The sequence below is a fragment of the Vipera ursinii genome (genome assembly GCF_947247035.1).
Source record: "Vipera ursinii genome assembly, chromosome: Z".
In the NCBI taxonomy this organism is placed as follows: domain Eukaryota; kingdom Metazoa; phylum Chordata; class Lepidosauria; order Squamata; family Viperidae; genus Vipera; species Vipera ursinii.
The window spans coordinates 39061929-39086890 of record NC_139517.1 but is presented as its reverse complement, the minus strand read 5'-3'; the positions used below and the strand labels follow the sequence as shown (position 1 = coordinate 39086890).

General features: G+C 37.4%; 1 protein-coding gene across 1 annotated transcript in view; it reads left to right on the top strand.

Annotated features, from left to right (window-relative positions):
• Nucleotides 1–20409, top strand: part of MAPT (microtubule associated protein tau) — an 86607-nt gene extending 66198 nt beyond the window's left edge. Inside the window, exons 10-12 of the mRNA XM_083378247.1 lie at nt 9296–9377; nt 10386–10498; nt 19065–20409. Coding sequence (XP_083234373.1) covers nt 9296–9377; nt 10386–10498; nt 19065–19280 — 411 coding nt within the window. The 3' untranslated portion in view covers nt 19281–20409. The remainder of the gene's footprint in view (nt 1–9295; nt 9378–10385; nt 10499–19064) is intronic.
• The last annotated feature ends 4553 nt before the right edge of the window (nt 20410–24962 follow it).

The following is a 24962-nucleotide window of genomic DNA, read 5'->3' as shown; positions in this document are numbered from 1 at the left end:
TTTTCTTCTATTTTTTAGACGTGGTATTAATGCAATCACATAATAGTGGTGAAAACTTAAAAGCACTTTTATACCAATTCTGTTAATGACATGTTAATACACATTTTTGCATCATTTAAGGTTAGCTTCCAATTGGATGCTTCCAATTGGATGCTTCAGTCATGCGTATTGCACAATTTTGTTATTTTTTTTCTTAGCATCTCATCAACTCTAGGTCATTGGTTTTGTCTGTATTCAGTCCAAGCAGCTTCTATTCCACAAGACGGGGTGAGGTCAAGAGAGGAATCAATTTGGAGTTGTTACATTGCCGTAAGCCAGGGGTCTTCAAACTTGGCCCTTTTATGACTTGTGGACTTCAACTCCCAGAATTCCTCAGCCAGCATGCCTGGCTGAGGAATTCTGGGAGTTGAAGTCCACAAGTCATAAAAGGGCCAAGTTTGAAGACCCCTGCCGTAAGCAATCCAATTCAGCCCCCACCCTTAAATTCTTTTGACACTTATCAAGAGCCAATTTAAAGCTGGCCGTTAGTTGACTAGATTAATGTCAGATATGAAGAATCAGGACCACATGTTAAGTTCCAGTTAAGAAGATTTATTGACCACACCTATTTATTAATTAAATTTATTTCCTGCCTATCCCATTGAGGGGCTACTCTACGTGTCTTACAACAGTAAAAATGAAGAAATGAAAAGAGTGTAAAAAGAACAGATGTTCTTCTCCTACTCAATACTCCATTTTGCCTTATTGATAATTCCAGTTTTACAACATTGTTTCCTGAACACTAACTGAACTCATAGCATGTACATTTGATCTTTCTATCAGCTGTCCCTTCAGAGACAACTTGGGCCAGTTTACATTACTTTTTCTTTTTTGCATGTTCACCATTGCTACTTCGTAGAAGAGTTGGGGAGCTGTTTATTACAGACAGAAATTCCACTCTTGTTAGCCTACTTCCCAGAAGACCATATAGTAAATATTATTTCCCTCAAACTTACTGTATTTATTTACGTTATTTGTACTGTTTGGTCTCTGTCAATATGGAAACCTCTTTCTATTTCAAACTTGACCTTTAGAACCAATTGATTCAGAATTTCAATTGAACAAGAAAAAAGAAATATGCTTCCCCTGAATATACTAGATCTGATTCTAAAAGCTTGTAGCTGATACTTAATCCCTTCTTATTTGTAGTGGTTCATTTGATAGGGTCAGGATTCTCAGAATCCTGCTAATCCATTTGCAACTAAAATCACAACTGACAGTGGTCTACCATCTCTCTGCTCCAGTTACTTTTGAAATGGGTCCTAATTTCAGCCAAATCTGTCCAGACCTGAATTTTTTCCCCGTGTCCCAGTTTATTTTTTTCTAGCATTTTTCATCAGAGGTTTAAAGAATCTTAAAGTCTCTCTACCTTGACTTGACTTTTCTATCTCAGATTAAATGTTATTACTGTAGTTTGTAATTTTTCCACCTTACCAAATTCAGGTTATATTTTTTTCTGCTTCATTTTTTACATCTAGGAAAGACTTACTAGCTTTTCCTCATCAGTTTGGTAGTTTAATCAATCTGTAATAAAAGCTTGTCATTGTCCTATGGCAACTTCTTTAAGCAACTTCTTTTGCAGAATCGGCCACAGTCAAAAACATTGATAGTTGCATAATACTTCATCTGATTATTTGGATAGGAGTTGATGCTTCTTGATGATACTTAACTTTCATTCTGTCTTAAGAGATCTATTCTGCCTGCAGATACTGTAAACATATTTGCCAAGTGTATCTCTACTAGTCAGAAGCCAAAAATAAGTTGGAGAAGTTGAGCTTACCAATAATTGCCGCTCCTTGGATGGTGATTTGTAGATTCATTCACTTGCCACTATTCCTTCTCCATGCTGTCTCAGACTACTGAGAGGAAAGAGGAAAAAAGGTTATTGTTGACGGAAGTAGCAATAGTATATAGTTTGCTCAATGCTTCTTTTAGCGTTACTTAAAAAGAAGACCAATGTTGGTCATCTGGTTCCCCATGGCAGATGCTTACTTGGTTGTTTGAATAACTGTATCATGCCCAGGAAACTATGGCATGGGTACCAGCAGGATGCACAACCAGTTTCAGAAGAAGAGCAACAATTCAGTTCCCATTCTGAAAAGTGCTTTGTCTACTTCCTTTTATTTTATTCCTGTTCTCACAAAATCAAGCTATTCAAAAATCTTTTAAGTTAGCTTTCACATAATATATGCGCAATAAAAAGTATGATCCTCACTGTCTTCCTAAAGGTAAGGTGTGAGTGGGCTAATTGATCCTCAGATGGCAAATATTCCACAAAATAGAGGCTACCACAGGAAAAGTATGCTTCTTTACAACTATTTGTCTCATAACCCAAATGTAGGATAAAAAATGGGAGCATTCCTTTTTACTGTTAACAGGAAGCAAGTGATCCCAAAAATTATCTTGACCTAAGCTGTGTAGAATTTAATTAACAGCAGTTTGACTCATATCAAGGAACAAATGGGCAGTTACTGCAGCACCAGTGTAGTTTGACTAAAGTGACTCTCACTGCAGAGAGATGCAGTGGTTACAACCCCACATTTTTGTCCTGACAAAGGTCATCCACTAGACACGACCAATATTATTTCAGTTCCACATCCAGATCTGAAGCCTGAAAAGATAGAAATGGATCAAAATAATTTGTTTCATCTAGAATTCTCTGTAATACATGCTTCATGGATTCTTCAAAATGTTCCCCCAACTGATTGCATATTGGGGGATATCCAAAATGGCAGGATCCAGTGATGATTTTTCAGTCTAATAAAAGCTTTATTTGATTTCAGCTTTCACTCTGCAGACACAAGCCATCTTCATATGGTGGGTATACTTACCCAATTACACTTGTCATGCTAAAATTGCACGTCACATACCAACCCTGATAAGCTGGTAAGCAAGAATGCACAAACAAACTGAAAATAGGCATGTTTAGCAAGATAAGTCTGCTTCATGTTTTCCCCCAGTTTCATCAGTATGTTACAATGTTGTTTTTCCTTGTGCTGATCAAAGGTATATCCAGTGAGTCGTGGGATATCCAGGTATTTGCTTGTGAAGGGCCACAGAGCCCCACAGTGATATTAAAAGTTACCCTAAATTTGGCATAGTACTGATGAAATATGTAAGTTACTCTTCAACATGCAAATATTTTGTAAATATTAATTTAAAGCTTGCTTTCCAGTTGTTCACTTCTGCAGAGCTGAAACGTGTGGTTTCATTTGTTAAACCAAGTTGCTAAAAAGTGCCTTGGAGACATTTTCTGTTTCTTCTTTCTTCTGAGTTTACTGTAATACATAGAGAAACCCTTTGCACTGTATCTTTGGCTGGCAGTAGGTGTCACTTATGTTCTTTTTCTGACTATCAAAGGTGCAGGTGGTTAATAAGAAGCTGGACTTTAGCCATGTCCAATCCAGGTGTGGATCAAAGGATAATGTCAAACATATCCCAGGAGGAGGCAGTGTGAGTACCTTCACACCATTCAATGCACTATAATAAAATAACTTATTATTAGTGGCATGAATTCTGCATTAATCCCAAAATGCCAACGCTGCTTGCTCAGCGAGCCAGCCATTGGTAACACACTTAAATATAACATATATAAATTAACCTCCTACTAGGAAAGATATGGCTTGATTAAACATCCAGCAGAGTTTGTGTGTGTGGTAATAGGTGCAGGATTAATTGGCTATTTTTCAAAAATAATATTATAAGGTAGTCATTTTTAATTGCATAGTTTTCAGGCTTCTGGCAAATGTGTTGTCCGGTTCAGTTAGGGAAAGAGGAAGATGTTAATACAAGATAATAATCTAGAAATTTGATGAACAACTTGTGCTGTCCTGGAGGACTCATGAAAACGTTATGCATAGTCATGGTAAATCGGATGTTCTGCATCTGAAACATAATTTTTTTTCTTTTCTTTTTAAAGGATAAGCATGTTTCCTTAACCCAAAATGTGCAATTAAGCACATTATCATTTACAGGTTTTCTTTTACATGGTTTGTTTTGCTTCTATAATTGGTGATTTTTAAAGCATGAGGAATGTAGAAAAAGTAGAATTTAGTCTCAGATGCTGTATAGAATCAATCATTGGATCTGTGGCAAATCAGGTCTCACCTGTTAAGAGTAGTGTTTCAGTGTAGAAATTAATGTTCTCTGGGACAACATAACTTGTTAGGGGCTCAAGCAAGCCAATTCATTCTTACTATCTCTTCCCATAATATCCCTTATTTAGTTATACTGAGCATAAATTTCCAGAGACTTACTAGTGACATAGTGGAGAGAAAAATATATCTTCTGCCTATCTATCTATCTTTACCAAATCTCAGGATTTTTCTGGACTATGATAGTAATTTTTCTCATTTCTTGATAGCCCTGCTCCATTCGTTTCTTAATTTATCTTCATAAGAAATGAAGACACGGATGGCATAAGAATCTTGTTGGCTAATCAAAAAAGATCTATCCAATATTGAATTTTGAGCACCAGATGCTAAAAACTCTATTTCTGTACTTCTTCTGCAAGCAAAGGTGCTTCCAGATTAGGCTTTTATGGTGCTGTTGTCACTCATAGAATTTTAGGGGAGATTCGAGTATGAGTTTACATGTGTAGCTTTCCTTAATATTCTCACCACTTTTCCCTCCCCTGCCACCCCCCCCACCCCGTTTATCAATTCTCAAGAGGTAAGTTGATAAATACATTTTTTATTTGTTGCAATAAGCTTTGTCTGGAAGCACTTTAAGAATACCAGGTTTTGGGTGGTTTTTTTTTTACAGTTTGCAGTGATCTTTACCCTTAGATTCCGAATTTAATCTTCCAACTCAAAGTTTTAGGGCATATGTGCATGTCACTTGTAATACACATTTAACAGCATGTTTTGTAAAAGAAAAAACTTAATTTACTAGTTAAACTTGCATAGTTTGGATTCTTAGTCTGTTTACTAGTTTGTCTTTTCAAGAACACTATTTGCATGAAGTTGAATTTGTACAATGTTCTCTGTTTCTGTGTTTTATCAGCTGACATAATTGTGACATTTGTCTGCAGTGGAGAAAATGATCTTAATAGTTGACATTTAAAAAATAATCATTAAAAATTTCAAAAAGATAGCTCTGGATGAAAATTTAATGAAAACATACAAGGTATCCTTGGATTAGTGTCATGCTTTTAATGTAGGTATCGGCACTCTTTAAATCAGGAACTGAGAAGTACATAAGCAAAAGTGTACAATTTCTAAGGGGGATTTTGATTAACATTATGTAGTTTAGGGGTCTTCAACCTTGGCAACTTTAAGACTTGTGGACTTCAACTCCCAGAATTCCTCAGCCAGCCATTCTGGGAGTTGAAGTCCAGAAGTCTTAAAGTTGCCAAGGTGGAGGACTCTTGATGTAGTTCATGAATACTTAAAGGTAGGCTGTGTAAAGTAACAATGGACAAGGCACCTTCTTTCATAGATTTTTATTCTAGTATAGTGATGTCTGGCTCACTTGTGTGCCATACAGAGCTGAAATTCATATCCTCAGACACTTTTTCTGCCTTAGGCTTCTATTTTCTCAAACTAATTTTGTGACCTTTCTACCATTATTGGCAACTCCACATGTACACTTACAGTGATTATTTGTGAGTGTAGTTTTTAACATTTTAACATTTTCCTTATACAAGGCTACTTCTATAATTATAATGATAATAGTATGTAGTCAGTTGATCACATTATAAACATAGCTGAAACAATGCTGCATTTAGTTAATATAGGCCACTAAGGTACTGCCCAGATTTTGAAAAGAAAAGGAAATGGAAGAGAGTTTATTACTGTGTAGATCTACTATATATGGAAGCTGAGAAAGTGTTTATTATTAGATTTTGCCTCTGCAACAATTTCTATAAACGTCATTCTAAAAGATTGCTTTTAAAAAGCTACTCTTCTTTTGCATTATATGTAGCATTCCCTACAATGTCTTGAAATTTAGCCAATGCTGTTTACATTATTAGAGTCTGCAGAGGGAATTAAATTGTGACAGTACTGTTGTTCCCATAGCAACAAACCTGTAAAAATGAATGAATAAGAAAAACATTTTTCATTAGATCTCTGTAAGCATGTCTCTCAAATCAAATTTCATGAGGTAAGTTTTGAAGGAGGTTAATTTCTAAATTCTAGACATAGAACTTGTGGACAATGTCTACAATGTGAGGCTTACAGACAATGACAATGACAATTTGTTAGTTCTTCCTTGTCCTCGTCCTTCCATATTCCCCTTTGTCTATCAGGTCAATGTGCATTAAACACCCACACTTGATATATAGGTACTTTCTATCCTTGCTGTGTGCTACCTCCATTTCAGTGAAGCGTCTGCTGCTCCTGCCTTACCTGCTTACCATCTCTGCTACATGCACACTGAATGAATAAACGTACAGGAAAAAGAGTCAAAAAGAAGTGAAACCAAAATGGCTACCTACCACAGCAGCAAAGTTGTGAAGGAAAACGGGAAGAATATCATTCTTCTCCTGTTAATATAAGTGGTGACTTGCATCTTTCCTTAGAAAGCGAGTTTCCTTAAAAGAAGTAATTTGTGGCCTTTCAACAGAGAAGAGAAGAGAATGGCATTGATTTTGGATGTTGAGGTAGGCAGTACATTTTGGGACAAATAGCCAGGGAGATGAAAGACTTCCTTGGGGAATAGAATGGCTAGAGGGAGGTTTGAGAGGATGAAGTACTGGGGATCACATTTTACAGAAGAAAGCACCTCTTACGATCTATGCAATTGCATTGGGTTTTGAGGAAAGAAAGTAAAAGAAAGCGAAGGAGGAAAGAATTGCGGCATTGCCAGCATGTCTGGTTCAGGAATTCTGTGAGTTGAAGTCCACAAGTAATAAAGAGGTTATAGTTCCCCCACCCCTGATCTAAGGGAACAATGCCATTTTGTCTCAAGATTTTTTTTTAAAACTTCCCCCTTTTTTCTTTTAATTGGCAAGCCATAGTTACTCAATTGTAATTTTAAAAATAAAATTGACCTGGGTATTTTCTTAAATATTTTTGGGAATGTTTGTGTGAAAAATGAGTGACAAAGGTAGATATTTTGTCTTGTTTGAGGAAGATTATGCTCTTAACATATGGCTTCTGCTTGAGTAATGTGACGTAGACCTGACTTGAAGTGAGGTCAGATGGTTGTAGTAACAGGTAATTCATTTAGATCTCACTTAATTTTTTTGCGTATGGGTGAACATGTTCAAATACATCCCATTAGTATTAGAGTCTGAACTGTTCCTCTAGCTTAGAGGTTCCTCAACCTTTTGGGCACCAGGGATTAGTTACGTGGAGAGAGGTTTTTCACAGACCGGAGGGGGCATGGTTTTGTGTGCTGCCTGCATCCTGTGGATGGGGCTTTCCTTGTTTATGTGGAACTGTTGCTGGCATGCCGTGGCCTGATACTGGTCCACGGACCAGGGGTTGGGAACCCCTGCTCTAGCTCATGGGTGTCAAGCTTGATCGTATCACATGACATATCGTGACATTTTTTTGCCTTTGCGGAGCTGGGATGCACATGGCCTGCACATGACGCATCTGGCCTGTGGGCTGCCAGTTTGACACCCCTGCCCTAGTTGATCAGCAGTCTGAAAATTTATTGTATAGCCTGTCTAACTCAGGCCATCATCCCTGAATAGGTAAATGGATTGATAAAATCATACTGTTATAAATTATAAATATCTTTTTTTATTTTTTCCAATCCAAAAAAAATATTGGAAAGAAGTTATGTAAAGGGTTAGGATATTGTTTGTCCATCTGTCCATCAGTGTGATAAATGTCTGGAAACTGAACAGGACAGTAACAAAGATGGTGGGGAAAACTGGCAGAAGAAACCCTGAGTTATGAAAATGGGCTGGATCTTGTTTGGGGCTGCAGAGAAGAACATTTCCCACCACCCTGGGTAAAAAAAAAATCCCCATCGCTATTGGAGAAGGAAGCCAGAGAAGAGTTGTAACTTGTAATCATGATTGCCTTGACTGAGTTCCACCATAGCAAAACAGCATCACTGAGTTCAGGACTATGGTAGCTTTCTGTGATGCTCGGTTGCTCAGATTCTAATGTCTGGAAATCCTGGCTTGAGGGTTGCAAAGTAATCAGCATTGTAGTACCTGCTGAACATTGGAGCAAAGATGGATTTGATCCCCCAGCCTTTGGGACTTATGTCTTTTCTCCAGTTGTATGCCTTCCTGCTGTGTCATTTGTTGTAACCTAATAACCACTAGTAAGTATTTTTGTTTATATTTGTGCCTTTTGTGCATGTCTTATTTCTGGATAACTTGACCCTGCTGTAATGGAATTATAATTCCACATTGTTCAAATGCTTTTTCAGTTGCATTTTAAAAAGATCCTTGAAAAAATTAATTATCTCCCTTCCACCCCTCCCCCCCCCCAGCCTTTTCAATGCACATTGATTATTTCTGTTCTTTCAGTTTTGTGGACATATACCTTAAGTTTTACATCAAAAAAAAAGGTATTTAGCTCAATTTCTCTTGTTGTGCTTTTAAATAATTTCTCTGTGATATAGCTTATTTGATTACACCTCTGTTTTTTCCCCCCTCTCCTCTCAAGTTTCTACTTTCCTCTAAGCGCACTGAGTTTCAAATCTCCATCTACCGGAGGTATAATAGTTTTTGCATGCTGTGGAAGTGCAGTGTGTCTGCCACATAAGGGATAATTGTGCAAGAATAGTGAGATCTTCAGAGACGAGTACAACAATTATTTTTAAAATATGGCTTTGTGAAATACTGTAACCCTAATTATATGGCTATCACATAAATGAGTGTAATATTTGAACTCCTATGCTATTAAAAAATAAAAAATCTGGAACAAATGTGAATGTGAAAGACATATAGAACTATGAGTTAATTGTAAAAACCAAGATAATTAGCTTTCAGAACAGATACTTTATTTGAAAACATGGGATCAACTATTTTATGGGTATCTTGCTTTTATGTTGGTTCTTATTTTCCCATGAATCTTTAAATGAATCTTCTTAAAGTCAAAGTGAATCTGTGCATGCTTGTGAGAATCTTTGATATATATACTTATACGTTTCTTGCAGAAAGCTTTTTCCAGTCTTGCTTGGTTAAATGATTCTTCCAACTGTATTTCTTCTCCAGACAAGTTCCAGTATTTTGTATGTCTCACTTTTTCAGCCTATTTTGGGTATTTTTTTAAATTTAAAATAAATTCCAATCCCATAGTGTATAGTTGTTGTTGTTGTTGTTGTTTTCATTTTCTTCTCACAGATACAAATTGTATACAAACCAGTGGATCTTAGCCATGTAACATCCAAATGTGGATCTCTGGATAACATTCATCACAAACCAGGTGACTTTGATGTCTTTGTATTTTATTGCTAAAGTATCTTTGTAAGATATATTGTGTTGTTTGTCCTTAGGTAAATGTTAGTTTTATTTTTATTTTGCCTTTAAAATACTGAGATGAAAAAAATAAAGGTAATTGCAAGGGATATAGAGTTATTTAGAGAACAGTGAATAATTACAACTGATACATGAGGTCAGATAAATTATTCCTTCCATATGTTTATCCCTGCTGTTGTTTAGCTGAGCATCGGTAAATTTTCTATAGGAATCACTCAAAATGTCTTCCTTTCAAACATTTTGGGTGTGGTGGTGTTGAAACCTGGAAGTCTTTCCTTGGTGTGCACCAGACATCTCTACTGGAATTTAGAACACCATTTATTCAGACTTTTAATAGGGAATGCAATCTGCTCTGGGAATAAACCTTATCCAGTAATTCTTTGAGTCTTAATGTAAGCCCTGCCTGCGTTTATTTCTTATTTATATAGGGGTCTGGAAAACAGGAAGCTAGAGAAAAGGGGCTGTGTAGAAACATTGGGGTTCATCTGTTTAGATTATTAAAGGTGCTGCACGTGAAGATCTTGCTTAGTAACATTTAATTTTAAAATTATTTCCCTAAAGCTGTAGCTGTTACTAAGACACGTTTCTTGATTTGAAGCACAAATTCATTGCACACCAATTTGTTTTTCTTTTCTTTTTGCCTTCCAGTAAAACACATTTCATTATTTTGAATTTAGAATGCGTATTGTAGCTAGGCTACTACTACTATTATTACTACTACGACTACAGTACTAAATGTAAATTTCAAAATTATTTTGAAAAATCGTGTGAGACTTGCATAACTGAATTTGGATATTGGGCAGAACTCATATATTCAGATGCATAAGTGCATAAGCACAACACCTGCTTGAGGGAAAGAAACATGCACAAACATACACATAGAAAAGTATTTCCTTCAGAAGTCATCATTATATGTTTCTTTTGATATCTGTTAATCTTGCTCATTTTTCTTTAGGTGGTGGACTGGTAGAGGTGAAATCTGAGAAACTGGATTTCAAAGATAAAGTGCAATCAAAAATTGGGTCATTAGATAACATCACCCATGTTCCTGGAGGAGGAAATAAGAAGGTAAAAACATTTTTCTGTTGCTATTCTTTAGATGTGTAGGTGATGGGGACAGGTTGCCTTGGGCAGACATGTCAAAGTCGTGATATCACGTGACATTGCGCGACATATTTCTCCATTGCTGGCAATGGGGTGGGCACGGTTTCCTGATGATGTATCCAGCCCGCGGGCCGGCAGTTTGAAATCCCTGCTGTAGGACAATAATTGTATTAAGCTTTGAGAAACAGTATCTCTATCAAATCTTTTAATGCTGGAATGGTGCTAATTTAAGTCTTAACACAATTCTTACTAGGTCTCAATTTCCATAACACAATATCTATAAATATCCCCCGTGCCAACAGAAGCATATTAAAGACATTAACTAAACCAGCAGCTGTTCCTAATTGTAAAGAAGCAACTAAGCTAACTACATGCTATATATGCAAGCTCTCATAAAGTTCTCAGGTTGATCTCCCTCAAAAACGAGTGGCTGAGAGAAAACGGGTAAGGCACTCATAAACTTTTCCTTGTATGGAATGCCTTTGCTAAAGAAGGTATCCCTCTTTTTTATATATCCTTGGTACATTTTCCAAAAAGCACCTTCAGATGCGTTCAGAGATATATAAACAATAAGACTGCCACACTGGAAGCATTTGCAACAGGTTGCCAGATACGCAGGTAATCCCCGAGTTACGAGTGTTCACTTAACGCTCGAAGTTATGCAATAAGCACCCCCTGGTATTTATGAGGAAGTCCCAAAATTATAAATACTGCAGCACCATGGCAGTCATTCACCCTTACACGTGACCGTAGAGGCTCTGCAACATTCACCCTATTCCCCTTCCACTCCCCACAAATGCTTCCCCCTCCCTTCCTGCTGCGCCGGACTCACTTACCTTGCAAAATCTGCCTCCTCTCTGCTGCAGTTTCTTTGCCTTTGAGGGAGAGGAGTTGGAAACTCCTGGATGCTGTAATATTGTGCAAATTCAGGCACCCATCCTCCTTTGCAGAGAATGGATGCCTGAACTCTTGCGAGATCATGGACCCCAAAAGCTTTAATTTTCAGCACAAAAGGTTTTTGCAATGCGAGTCTCCTGCTCCTCCCCCCCCAACTCCTTTCCACCACCACTGTGACACTTTTCGCCTGAAGAGAGACCTTCAGGAGGTTGGGAGCTCTGTCTGTGAGCAAATGGGGCACTTGAAAACGCAGGGATTCACTGTGTTTTCAATCACCCCGTTTGCTCACAGTCGGAGCTTCAAGTCTCCCCAAGGTCTCCGTTCGGAGCAAATGGGACACTTGAGAAAGTAAGCATGCATTTGCTCCTGTCTCTGTCAGGTCTCCGGGTAAAAAGTCTTTGAGCGCTTATGGGGTATTTGAAAATTAAGTGAATTTCTTCATTTTCAAATGCCCCATAGGTGCTCAAACACTTTTCGCTTGGGCGGAGACCTTGGGGAGACTGGAAGCTCTGTCTGCCTGCCAATGGGGCGCTTCCGCGGTGGCAGAAACAAGTTAGGGAGGGAGCAGGAGACAGGTGCTGCAAATACCAGGAGATCTCAGGCATCCATTCTCTGCAAAAGAGGATAGGTGCCTGAACTTGCGTGATATTATGGCACCCAGGGGCTTCTATTAACTCTCCTTTCCCTCAAAGGCAGAAACCGCAGCAGAAAGGAGACAGATCTTTTCAAGGTAAGTGAGCAAGGGATGGGGAAGCATTAGGTATCTTAGTGGGTCGATGAGGCCTTGGGGGCCTGTTCCATCACTAGGCGCCCCCATGGCCTTCCCCGCCCTGAGATACCTCACATGCGGTCAACAAACCGTGCATTTGCCCACGCATTCGATTAGCGAATGCGTGGGCGAAAGCAGGGAATGATCTTGTTCAAGGTACAAATATTCACTCCCATGAATTCTCTAGTTACGAATGGAATGGGCAAGCTCCATTACATTCATAACTCGAGGACTAACTGTACTTGTTCCTTTATAAGAGTGAGTATAGAAACAACAAATTTGGTGGATTGAAATTGAAGAGGATGTATAGTATTAATCAACTGTTGGTTTTTACTTTATGATCCCATCTTCTCACCTCTTTCTCCTACCAGATTTTAGACTGTGTATTGATACTCTTTTAAATGCTTCTCATGATTTTTTGTTGTTGTTGAACTGGTAGCAGGAAAATTTAAATATTTCTCTGGTTGTTTCATATTTGGAGTTAAAGAGAGTATGCTTACCTAGGAATGATCTTGAACAATAACTATATTCTCTTAGAGGAGGGAATGTGAGAGAAATGATCAGGAAATAACTAAATATTCAGTCCTGCAAGATTTTGATGCAATTTGAATAGTGACAAGGATTGATGACTTCCTGTTTTGAATATTATCCCTTTGATACATCTCTATGCTCTCTAACCCTTACAAGGATTCTTCCATAGAACACACATTTTTTACCTGCACAGAAGGTAAAAAGAGTTCTTACAAGAGTGTGGATAAATCACACTGTCATGTGACTCTATTCTTGACTTGGTTGGAAAAAAGTCTGACCTTTTGTGTTGCTGAACATCTGCTGTGTTAAAAGGCCTTGGAGCAGGCAAAGTGAACTTTTACTTTTTAATCAGTGACCTTATCCCACTTGCCAAAGGATATACAAGGCCAATCCTAGGACAAATATATTTATCACCAAGTTCCTAAACAAGTTTTTTTCATTTTTTAAAATACATTTCTGCCAGCTCTGATACTTGCAGAATATTAAGAAAAGCCAAGTCATGCTCTTGGAAATTATTCTGAATTTTTTCTACACTGGCTATGGAAACTCTGCTTCTCCAGCTACAGTATGTTTTTTAGATGTGGCAATCGACCATCTTCTTTTTCACCAAGATCTACTGCTAAAGTAGGAATTTCTCTTTTGTAGTACAAAAGAAGAAAACATTAGGATCATCATAGAAATAAACATAACACAACCTTTTAAATACACCTGCATATGTCAAAAAAGAAAGGCAACAGCAATTAATATTTCAGACAGAGCAGAAGGGAGGAGAAATATTTTTTGGTCCCACTGGATAATGAAGTCTATAATAAACCTGAAGGTTTTGATGATTTAATACTGTTTTTATATATGAAGATACCATATGGTACCTTTGAAGATTATCTCAAATTTCACAAATCTCTTTGCTCTGTGTCTGAAAGGTCACACTAAAAAAAAATCCCTTTTGGTCATTACTTGCTCAAATAATTGCTTCTATGTTGTTGAAAGGGTAATCTTCCACAGGGTGTAAATATTAGCAGTTGCTGTCATCTTCACAGGGAAACAGATAAAATGATGAAATGCAGAGTCTTTCTGTTAAGGACAGCTTTCAGAGAAGTTGAAGTCAGTGAAATGTGCTTAGAAGTTAATTACATACTTGTTTTAATGGGACTTTCAACCTGGTTCAGGCTGGTAGACAACCTGGGCTGGATAAGGAGCACTCTTCAGTATTGCACTGCTTGATGAAATAGGGCAAAATGGTACACCGTGAGTCAATTATGGCTAAGGCTTTGTTTTGTTCTGGGTCACGCTGTTCCTAAAACACTGGAGCAGCTTGTTTCCAAATACTGGTTTGCCCAAGAATGTTTTGCATTTCAGCTGCAACCATTCCCCAAAAGTCTGTTTTTAAAGTTTTATTTAACCCAACATGACATTTCTGCAGTGTGCCCTATCTAGAGCTGCTCTTCAAGACTGGTACAAAAGGTAGTAATTTATACTGCCAATCAGGAGCCAATGCAGGAATATCTGCGCTGATTTCAAGTTGTCTTAAAGGTTTAAATTCCAAAGTTTGAGTTTGATTACATCTGGCTAGATTAAAGGTATGTTTTGTTAAGAACTTGCCAGTTTAATGTAGCCTACAAAAAGAGACTGTTTGAGGACACTTCTGCTCACAGGACACATTAGCTTTTGGTATGCAAGAAAAACCCTTATCCTGCATCATTCCCTAAACCAGGGGTCAGCAACCTGAAACAGTGAAAGAGCCACTCAGATCCGGTTCCCTCACAAAAGGAAAAACTGGGAGCCGCAAAAAATGTGTGCACATGAGCGTACATGCGCGCATGCGCAGAACAGGGTTTGACTGAAGAGTGGAGCCAAGGCGAGATATGCACCTACCCTGCATATTTGAATTGATTGGTTGAACTTTTTTAGTCCCACTTTTTTTTTTTTTGGACTGCACATGGCAGAGGACTGGGAGCCGCAGGAGACGGCTGAAAGAGCCACATGCGGCTCTGTAGCCGCGGGTTGCAGACCTGTGCCCTAAACTGATAATTCTCGAGCTAGCAGATGACAAAGTGCATTATGGTAGTTTTATTGTAAACTCTTACAACTGCTCATAGGTTATATACTCAAAAATTACCTTTACAGCAGAAATAATTATTCTATTTGCAAATAAGAATTAATTCTTGTTTAAATGATTGCTAAACTAACTGAAGTCTTTGAAGAAATCATGTTAACAGTGAATGTGTTTTGAAGAGTTTTGAGGTGAGTGAGCTGAAGGAAGGTTATCCCAAGGATCATTGTTCTCCTCCCAGCCAGTGAATAATAGGCACTTACAGAGGTGAAATCACACAGGTTGAATTTAAAGAAGTTGAATAACAGTATTGTAGCTAAATGTCTATGGAGATTCTCAGCCATTCAGTTCATAGTTGTCCCAAAGGTGCTTTTTTAGAAGGCAATTGGATTTTGCTTTATCTTGAAGACTTCCAGAACTGAAGAAACTTCTTGGATGAGAAATGAAATGTCTTTAAGGTAAAACAGTTCAGTTGCCTTTTGGGATATTATAATAACAAATAATGGTTCTTGCACTTTGAACATTGATTCAAAAAACAGTTGGCTTTGAATTGAAAAGAAAAAATTGTGAAAATAATAATGAATTCAAAGTAGGTCACTTCAGTTGAGTCTGTTTATCAAACTTTGTGAACTGAAACAAGTCATGTGAATCTCCTTCACACAGAAGGGTTATCAAGAGGAAAGATATTGTTACATCAGAAGCAGAGTGAGATGCTTACTCTCCATCTGAGCAAGAAGAATATTGTGAGTCACTAGCAGTGTTATCCTACTTAGAGGCTAAATTGAAACTTGTGTAGCAAAGTTAAAAATGCCCTCTTCAAATAAAAACTTGATTTGTGACAAGAAGGCAATGTTGTGATTTTCCTAAATACTGTATATGCATTATTGCAACCAACAGTAATGAGATCATATTACTTACTGTCAAGCACAATGAAGTACTGGGAAAGAAAATTTCAAAAACTTTCAAAGTTTTTTCAAACTCTGACTGGATAAGGAACTTTTTATTGAAGCAACATTCACTTTCTGATTTGTGTGAATTAAGATTTTCTGTGTTCACAAATATAAAAACTGCCATAGACCTTAAATTACAAGCAATTGAGAGAGAAATGAGAATATGTCTGGTATTACGTCTGATAACAAAGATAAATAAATATAAATCTCATCAAGCCCAAGTATCCCACTAGGTGGCAAAAGAGAAGTTAAGTTTCTGTTTGGTTGATTCATAGTAATTTAAAATTGGAAATACACTACTAGCAACCATATAATTATAATAATTAAGCAATTTTCAAGTCTATTGTTTTATTTGCAACTAGTCTATTGCTGTAACAAGTCTTCAGAAAATAAACACTTTCCTTAGGCTTTATTCAACGATTAAATTTGTGCCTTCAGACAACGGTGTAGTAGAAAGTGGAACACGGTGTCAACAGAATGCAATATATGATTTTTAAGCGTACCATTAGTGGGGAGAAATGATTAAGAAGCTTTGTTTTAATTGCCGTAGCAGTGTGGAAAGGAGACATTATAGCTCTGTAATCTGGTCTTTAAAATTATTACTGATGGATTTCAAAGAAAAGTCATTTATTGTGTATTACTTGTTTTTTTATTGATTGTGCACATTTTAAAACTGTTACACAGTATTTTGGGTGTTATTATAGAAAGTAGAGCAATAAAGAAATAAAGTAAGTAAATAAAAGAAATTCTTTAGACCAAGATTATTCAGACTCCTGAAAAACCTCATTCCAGTCAGTTTTTCCATTCACTACCATAGGTATAATATCTTCAGCAACAGCTGCCGGTCGTAATTACCTTTTTGTGCAATAAAAGGTTTCATCTCTTAAGTTTTGTACCTGAGATTGAAATCACAAGCTATCTAAACCTAGTTATTTTTCTCGTAACTGAAATCCCAGTTTAGATTGCTGTATTCACATAGTTTCAGGGCTAGCAACAAAAATGTAGCCTAGATTTTGAAACATCAGTCTGAGAGCGACCCATTAATGCGAGTTATTCTTTTGTTTGTATGTGCCTTATCTGTGTTCCTCTCCTGGGGAGGGAGGCTCCACTCACATGCATTTCAGTCCTTTCTACTCAGATGCATCTCATTTTAATAACTTTATAAAACTTTCTGTTTTTCATTAGCTCTTTCCAATGAGTGTTCTGGCTTCTGATGGGAGGACTTTTCTGCTTCCTTATCCTTCTCTCACTGATATTGGCACAACTTTTGCACTTCTTCTTCTTCTTCTTCCTCTTCCTCCTCCTCCTTTTTTCATTGTTTCTTCCTTCTGAACTTTCCGAATCACTGTTGGGATAATTCGGCAGATCAGTAGATGTGCTTGATTGTAGTCTTGGTCCCATATTTTGAGAACACATGAATAGCATATAAAGAAAATAGCTGCAGTTGGAGAAAGGGATTATCAGTACCATTTAGCACCTCAGCTTTATCCGTTTTTTCTGGACAAATGAGAAAAGTTTGTTGTAGATACACTATAAGATAATATGTTTCATCCCACCTCAAGATTTCTTTTTAAGGGAAATTGGGACTTTGAAATGTGTCCATTGCTACATTCAGCATCTCCTTTTATGCCTATTGAACAGTAGTAGATTGAAAACAAATTACAAATCCATGTGAGTGTACCCTTCATATACTTTATCTTGTTAAGGGCAGTGGTTCTCAAACTTTTCTTCATCATGGACCTCCTTTAAATATCTTTTGTGACCATGGACCATGGCCTCAAATCCCCAAGACGTAACTCAAGATTTAAATCATAACATTTCTTCAAGCCTTCACCAACCCTACCACTGGCATAGGAGATAAACTGTAGAAAGAGTTAGAAATATAGTAGACCCACTAAAAGAGTTTAGGCTTTATTATTAGCCACCATGACGTCTGAATTAGGGGTAACTGAAGCTGGGTCTGAAACAAACTGGTTTTTTTGCAGATTGCAGTATTGCAGTCCATTGAACAGAAGAAAAACTGGTGAGGGAGGGTACCGAGGCCTCCAGTTTTGGCCATAGATCTTTCCTTTATTGCTTGCTTCAAAACATACTGCTCAATTTTTGAATATATGGTAAATGAATGGTCCTTTCTATAGGCTAGGCTGCAAAAATGGCTTGATCTTGCTGGTCTATTAAGTCACTGCAGGTTAATAGTGCTTTAAGTATTATCAGTAACAGCCATCCTTTGTAGGATTCAGAGCCAACGTTATGTGATTCTTCTTCTTTAGCTCTTACATTCTCCATCTTCAGTTACTGTGGCTTCTTTTTCATACCTCCTCCTGCTTTCTCTTACTTCAGTTCCATGTGTCCCTTCCTCCCCATTGAAAAGTTTTGGTTTCATTGTCAATCTTATTTGATGATGCTATTTTGCATCCCACTGACCTTCTCCACCCACATGCAGAGAGAGAAGGGCAAGGAAGACAAGAACCGTGTACAAAACTGCCCCAGTAAGGCTGGGCTTCCTTCCCCCATCACGGAGCCCTCCATCCCTGAGGAGAGCCCACTCCCCGACTTGCACCCATGAGATGTCAGTAAGTAGTTACCTGTTGTCATAAGCTTTGTGAAAGCAAGAAGGGAATTAGATGCCCAAAGGTGGCTGGGTGGCTGGAATAAATTCATTCCTATTCTTTGTTTTTCCAGTTGGAAAAAAGTTGTCAGTGTTAAATGAGTGTTGAGCAATGTTGATGTTAGGCTGCCCAATGTTATAAAAACAGGGATTCTGCACCTCTTAATGTTGGGTTGGATGAGTGGATAGATGTGTGCAACTGGGGTGGCAGAGGCAGATTGTCCTTTGAAGAAAGCAGGTTATGCTTGTGGAAAGAGAGTTTGCCAAATTTTTAGATGCTACAATCAATCCTACTCACCACCACCCCTCACATTTATCTGCAAAGTATTTTAAGGAGGCTTTCTGCATCTAAATTTTGAGTCCAGACTAAAACAGAATTTAGATGAGCATATTTCCTGTGAGATATTCACTTGAGTCTGGAAAGTTGTTTTTGTAAAAAGTTACTATTTTTTCACAAAGGTTTATATCTTAATATGGGTAATTTGTAGTATGAACTTTATATAGTAGTAATATGTCAGGATATACTGGTCGAGTATCTATAGATAACCAATGCCTTCTGATTGGGAAGAAGGATCCCAGAGTTTCCTCTTAGGATCACATCTTAAAATATGAGAATATTTCCACAGGGTGAAGCATTTTGGCTCTACCAACATATGACTGCGGTGGGGAAGGTTTTAATTCCCTGCCTCATTCTGTCTTCACCATTCCACCTTGTCTCATTTCAGATTGAGAGTCACAAATTGACCTTTCGTGAGAACGCCAAAGCCAAGACTGATCATGGAGCTGAAATTGTCTACAAATCACCGACTGTTTCTGGAGATGCTTCTCCACGTCGCCTTAGCAATGTCTCTTCGACTGGAAGCATCAACATGGTGGACTCCCCTCAACTGGCCACATTGGCCGATGAAGTTTCTGCTTCCCTGGCCAAGCAAGGCTTGTGATTGTATTGTAGTGGTTGGAGATAATAACAGAAAAATTAACTCTGGCCTTTTTTTCTGTTCACCCCCGCCTCCCCATCTACATCCCCCATCATTCATATTTATTTTAAGTTAATAACTCTTTAATCTGTTCCCTCTCCTTCCTCCAGTTAAACAGCCATCTGTGGTCTCAGGATTTCATAATTGTTAACAACTTGGAAGCAAAGATTTCCATCCTGTGTGGAATAAGCTGTTTAGTCCCCCTTCACCTTACCCCAAACAAAAAGAAATGTAATTGAACAGAGATAAACTTGTGATGTTTGAAATCTCAAACTTGGGGATGTAACATGGTATCTTCTGTACATGCTCATAATTTGGCCAAGGTTTTTCCATTGAAATTTAAAGCATAGAAGCCTTGTGACCACCTTAAATAATCATGGCTGCTGATTTAGTATTGAAGTTAATGCAGGTCCATAGATTTCCAGTGTACAAGCAGACCTTCGAACTTCTCTCCTGCTAGAGCTGGAATGCTAGGCTTTAATATTTGAAGTATATTTCTTCCTTTGAAGGAGGAATTTTGATATAGGAAAGAGAGCTTTTGAAAGGACTGTTACATTACATATGTATCCATTCTTTTTTGGTACTGAGAATTTTTGTGAACCAGGTTTAAAAGTTCAACATATAACTAAACTGCATGCTTTGGATAATTAAGACATAAGCCAAACCTGCCTTGAAAGCCTGCAGAATGCCAGTTCTCTTTATTTTAACTGAAATGATATATTTTAAAGGCAATAGCTTATCCATTTTTTGTCTGTACCTAAAATTAACCTTTGACTTTAGGCAGTAGTCATGCCTACTAAAATAATCGGACTTGATTTCTTATATGCTAGGTTCTTTTAATTTTAATGGATTACATTCTTTTTTCTCTTTTTCAAACAGTAACTATTGCCTCTCTTCCACCCACTTCACCTTCAAGCTCCATGATTTTGTCATACCATAAAAATTTGTCCAGAGTTGCTAGGGAAGAAGCAGATTTGACTTTGTGTTCAGCACAATTGGCCTGGTTGCTCCAATGTTTTTTGTAAATGTAGAAATTTGTGAGATAGAGGTATGGCTCTAGGCATATTTAAAAATAAAGGAATTGATGTACTTATTTATGGTGCATGCAGGTGTTTTTTAGGAAGGACAATTGCGTGAAAGGACACCAGTTGAGCAGATGTGGGAACATGTATATCTTGACCTATATCTCATACATCTTTAGAGAACATATTTATGTAATATTTATGTATTTGAAAGAAGCATCACACATCAAAAATCATAGCCAGAAGCAAGCACACTTCTTTCAATAGTTGCTATTCAGTTACATTATTCAAGGGAGTCTTTAGCACCTCAGATATTGCAGAATTACAGTGTGCACTGAACTATATAAATCTAACTATCAAGCTGTTAGGGATGCTAGGAGTTGTAATTCAGCAAGAGCCAAATAGTTCTAATAAGAACTAGCAGTGAGGGATGTGTCTATTAAGCTCACTCACTGCAATGCAGCAAGTGCTGCCTCTAAAAAGGACATTTGATTTCTGAAGATATGTGGACTTTAATTGATCCACTGTGAAGAAACATAATTTTCATAAGGCAAGTTCCATGAAACCATTGATTTAACAAGCTTTTGCTGTTGGGAGAAATTTTTCTGTGCTATTTGATGTTCCACGAAAATATTGCTGGATTACAATTCCCATCTTCTTGCATTACCTGACATGGTGACTATGAGTAAGTTTAGAGTCCGACAATATTTAGAAGCTGCTGATTTGCTCCAGTAAGGGGTACTGTAAGTGAAAAGGCTTTTCTCCTTTGTTCTCCATTTTTAATTTCAAAACGACATATTCCTCCAATCATCTATGTTATGTGAAATATATCTGCGAAGGGCAACAAAATTAGACTAAGTAGAAATTGTGAATAACTGGTTTGTCCTTTTCTACCAGATGTAGTTGCTTGAAATTGCCAAGACATTTTTTTAAGATGATTTGATTGAAACTTAAAAAGAACATAAAAATAAGGAGTTTTATAGGGTGAGTAGAACAAGAAGAGTGTATTGGATCAATTACAGTGGAGTGCTTTAAGAGCACGTGAGAACATCTAGTTGATTTTACAGATGTCATTCTTTCCACAATAACTGAAGCTTGCAGTGTGTACAATCATAATGGGGTTCATCACAATTGAATTCTGTTTTCTTGGCTGCTTTTCTACACTCAGAGCAATAATAGGAAGTTTACTTGGTGATCATCCCTTTGGACTGTAATGAAAACCCCAGCTTTGTATCCTTTCTAGGATGAGCTAAATCCTAAAGAGATTGGTTTTTATCTGCATGCTGTAGTTTCATGCATGTGACTAAAGGTGATCATGCTAACTCAAAATCTGGTCTGCATGTGTCTGATTGACAGCAAAAATTGACAATGATCAAAGCTGAAGGGTGCTAGGTTTTTAAGAAAACTGGTTTGCTCTGGAAGCAATCTATTTTTTAACATGTTGATCTGGTTTCAAGTCTGTAATTCTGAAATTACCAAAATCAGGACACCTTAGTAGGCAACAGATTGAGCATCCATGGTAACGAAGAAATTTTGTTTTCCAAGCCAATTAAAAGAAGGCCCGGCTGTTATCATTTGTGTTATGATCCTTTATACCTGTCATATTCTGGGGGAGGGAGAAGGGGTAGAGGAGCAGCACCTGGTTGAACAAATCACACAAATTGATAATTCTTGGGTCAGCAGCATTGCCCTTTAGATTTGCTGTAAGACATGATGTTTATTGGTGGTACCACCATCCCTTTTTCAGTACTAAGATAAAGGTCAAGGGGAAATCACTTGCCCCATCAGTTCAAATGAGGGCTGCAGTTTGCTCTTTTTTATATGCTAATCAATCATCTGGATCATGTGAAGAAGGTTTTGACAAGCAGAACCTGTGGGATCTGAAGGGGAGAGTGGTTGGACAGTTATGGATAGCTTCTAGAGCCAAGGAGGTATTTTACTCCAAGATAGCGCTCAAGTGGAAGAGATTTTCCAGAGGATTCATCTGAACATCAACAGCCACTTTCCAGTCATTTATAAGCCTGTTGTTACCTCTGTAGTTAAGTTAGAATGGTAAGTTTCTTCTTTTTAAAATCTAAAAATAATCAAATAGGAAAATCCTCTCACTGAGAAGCTTATAACACTATGCTATTGATTTTTTGCTTGCATTTGAGTACTTTGGGCTGGAAAACCTTACAATATATTTAGCAGCAACTGTAGTAGCATAAGCCTAAAAAACACCCCATTTGATAACCCTCTTTCTCCAGCATGGAACAGTGAAGAGCAATCGTGCTCTTATATCTAGCAAGAGTATTGGTCCTCAAGTCCTTTTTCAGAAAATTATGCCTTGCCTCCATTCACATTTTCACTAGTGCTTAAATTCTCTTTCCCAAACGTTCCACATATTTAAGTGTTCTGAATTCTTTCACCTACCCTATTTTAGCCCTTTTTTTGATCATAGGTCCCATTTCCCAACTGTATTTTGATTGTCTTTGTGTCCTTCTAGGATTCACAGACGTTTTCTCCCAGATGGTGAAGACCCATGGTGGTTCCAGACCGAAACCATCTTAAACTGACTGGCTTATTTCTTGTCTTGGTATATAAATATACATATCTAGGGCTTAAAAGTGTTAAAACATGACATATTGGTTTTGAAGTTCGCAAAATGGGGCTTTATTAAATAAATTTGCAAGTATAAAAAAGGGACAATGGAGTTTGGATAACACCATCATTCCCTTTTAAAAGTTTTTTTCAGAGTTGGGGAAACTGGGAGGGGGTGGGAAGGGCATGAGATCTCCGTATGGTCATCCTAGCTTAGCTACCTGTGTGTAACTGTCCATGTTGTATCTGTGTGTTTTAACAATTGGTTTACACTGACTGTTGCTGTAAAAGTGAATTTGGAAATAAAAATGTCATTATTACAATATTAAATGTATTTGTCTTTGTTGAAGAAAACTTCCCAGACAGAAGCAGGGGCAAACTGCCATTAAGAAAAGCTCCCAGACTCAAATGTTTTATGATCAGAATTAAACTCGACTCTAAAGACAACTTTCCTTTTGTTGAAAGGATGAGATGGTGCTCATGCTGGGCTGATTAATACTACCGTGATTGTTTTTCCACCCTCCATCTCTTGCACCATTAACTTGCCCATTCCATAAATGGCATTCACTTTCATTCAGCTGCTTTACCTACCATAAAAAGTAAAATTCTCAAAATCCTGGCTAAGTCACTTGTCTCAAAAAGGCACTATTCTTTGAAGCACTATCAATAGTTCTTAAAATTTGTTTAAAGATTTTAGAATCTTTTTACAAAAGATTTTACAAAATGGAAACCACTGTGTTCTCTGTTGAAATAGTTTCCATAATTCTCTAAATGCCTCACAATGTATTCTTCCCATATTCTTCCCCAATAAATTATAGCACTTTCCTTAACTTTTAAATTTTTTTAATTTTTTTTATAAGCACACATTGGTGCTTTGGCCAACAGAATCAAGACATTAAACAAAGATCAGCTTCTCTGAAGAAAAGCATTTCTATATAACAAGGACATTACACAGCTTGAAGCAGGAAAAGAAATATTTACAAAATACAAGGTGGGTTTTATTTTTCTTTTTTGTAGTTTTTTTTCCTTTTTAACGCTAAGATGGTTATTCAGAATTCTCAACTTTATAAATAGAAAAGCACTTAATGCAGAGGGATATAGTAGCATTGGGTTTTTCCTTTTTTTGTAAAAAAAAACAACAACAATAAAACTAGAACAGAACCAAAAACTTTAGGTAATGTTGAAAATTGTGAAAAAACCCCAACCATTAAGCAGTTTAGCTACTATTTTGTTACAATTACAAAATGAGAAAAAAAGTTTTTTTTTCCTTTTTTTGGTGATGTGATATACAGAAGACAGGCGCAATGCTTAACAACAGGACGGACCAACAGCCACACCGCTAAGGTTAGGAAAACATTACAATGGATTGGTGTGCAAAATATGGGAGTGACCAGAGATGTGAAGTGAAGACAGTGGCCTTTTTAAAATAAATTCAGATGTGTTCAACTTGGTAAGTCAGTCCAAGCCACATTTAGAGGGGGGGGGGGGGGAGAAAGACTTGAGATTTACTTCTCTCTCAAAACTGTTCAAAACTCTCTCAGATCTGTTCAGCTTGGCAAGATTCAGCCAAGGGAAAAATTAAAACATGACTGAGATTCACTTCTTTCAAAATCACCTCTTTAAATTAAAACGAAACAAATCTGTTCAGTTTGACAAGAGTCAGCCCAAGCCATTTTCAGGAAAACTTGAAATTCAGTTCTCTCTCAAAACTGCTCTTTAAATTAAAACAAAACAAAACCTCAGATTTGTTCAGCTTGGCAACACACCGCCCAAGCCATTGGGGGTGGGGTGGGGGACTGGGGACGGACAGGACTGATTCATTTCTTCCTCAAAACGTGTAAGCTGCAGTCCGGTTAAGAGGTAGAGGTGAAAAACAATATTCAAACTTTCTCTGGAAAAAACAAATATTTTGGTACTCAGACATGTTCAAATTTAAATGCAATCTCAAGCAATGCATAGACTACAACTTTTAACAGAGGTGGAAGAAAAGGGAACAATGAGATTATATCACACTCATTCTATGGCTTGTGGATCTGGGGTGGCA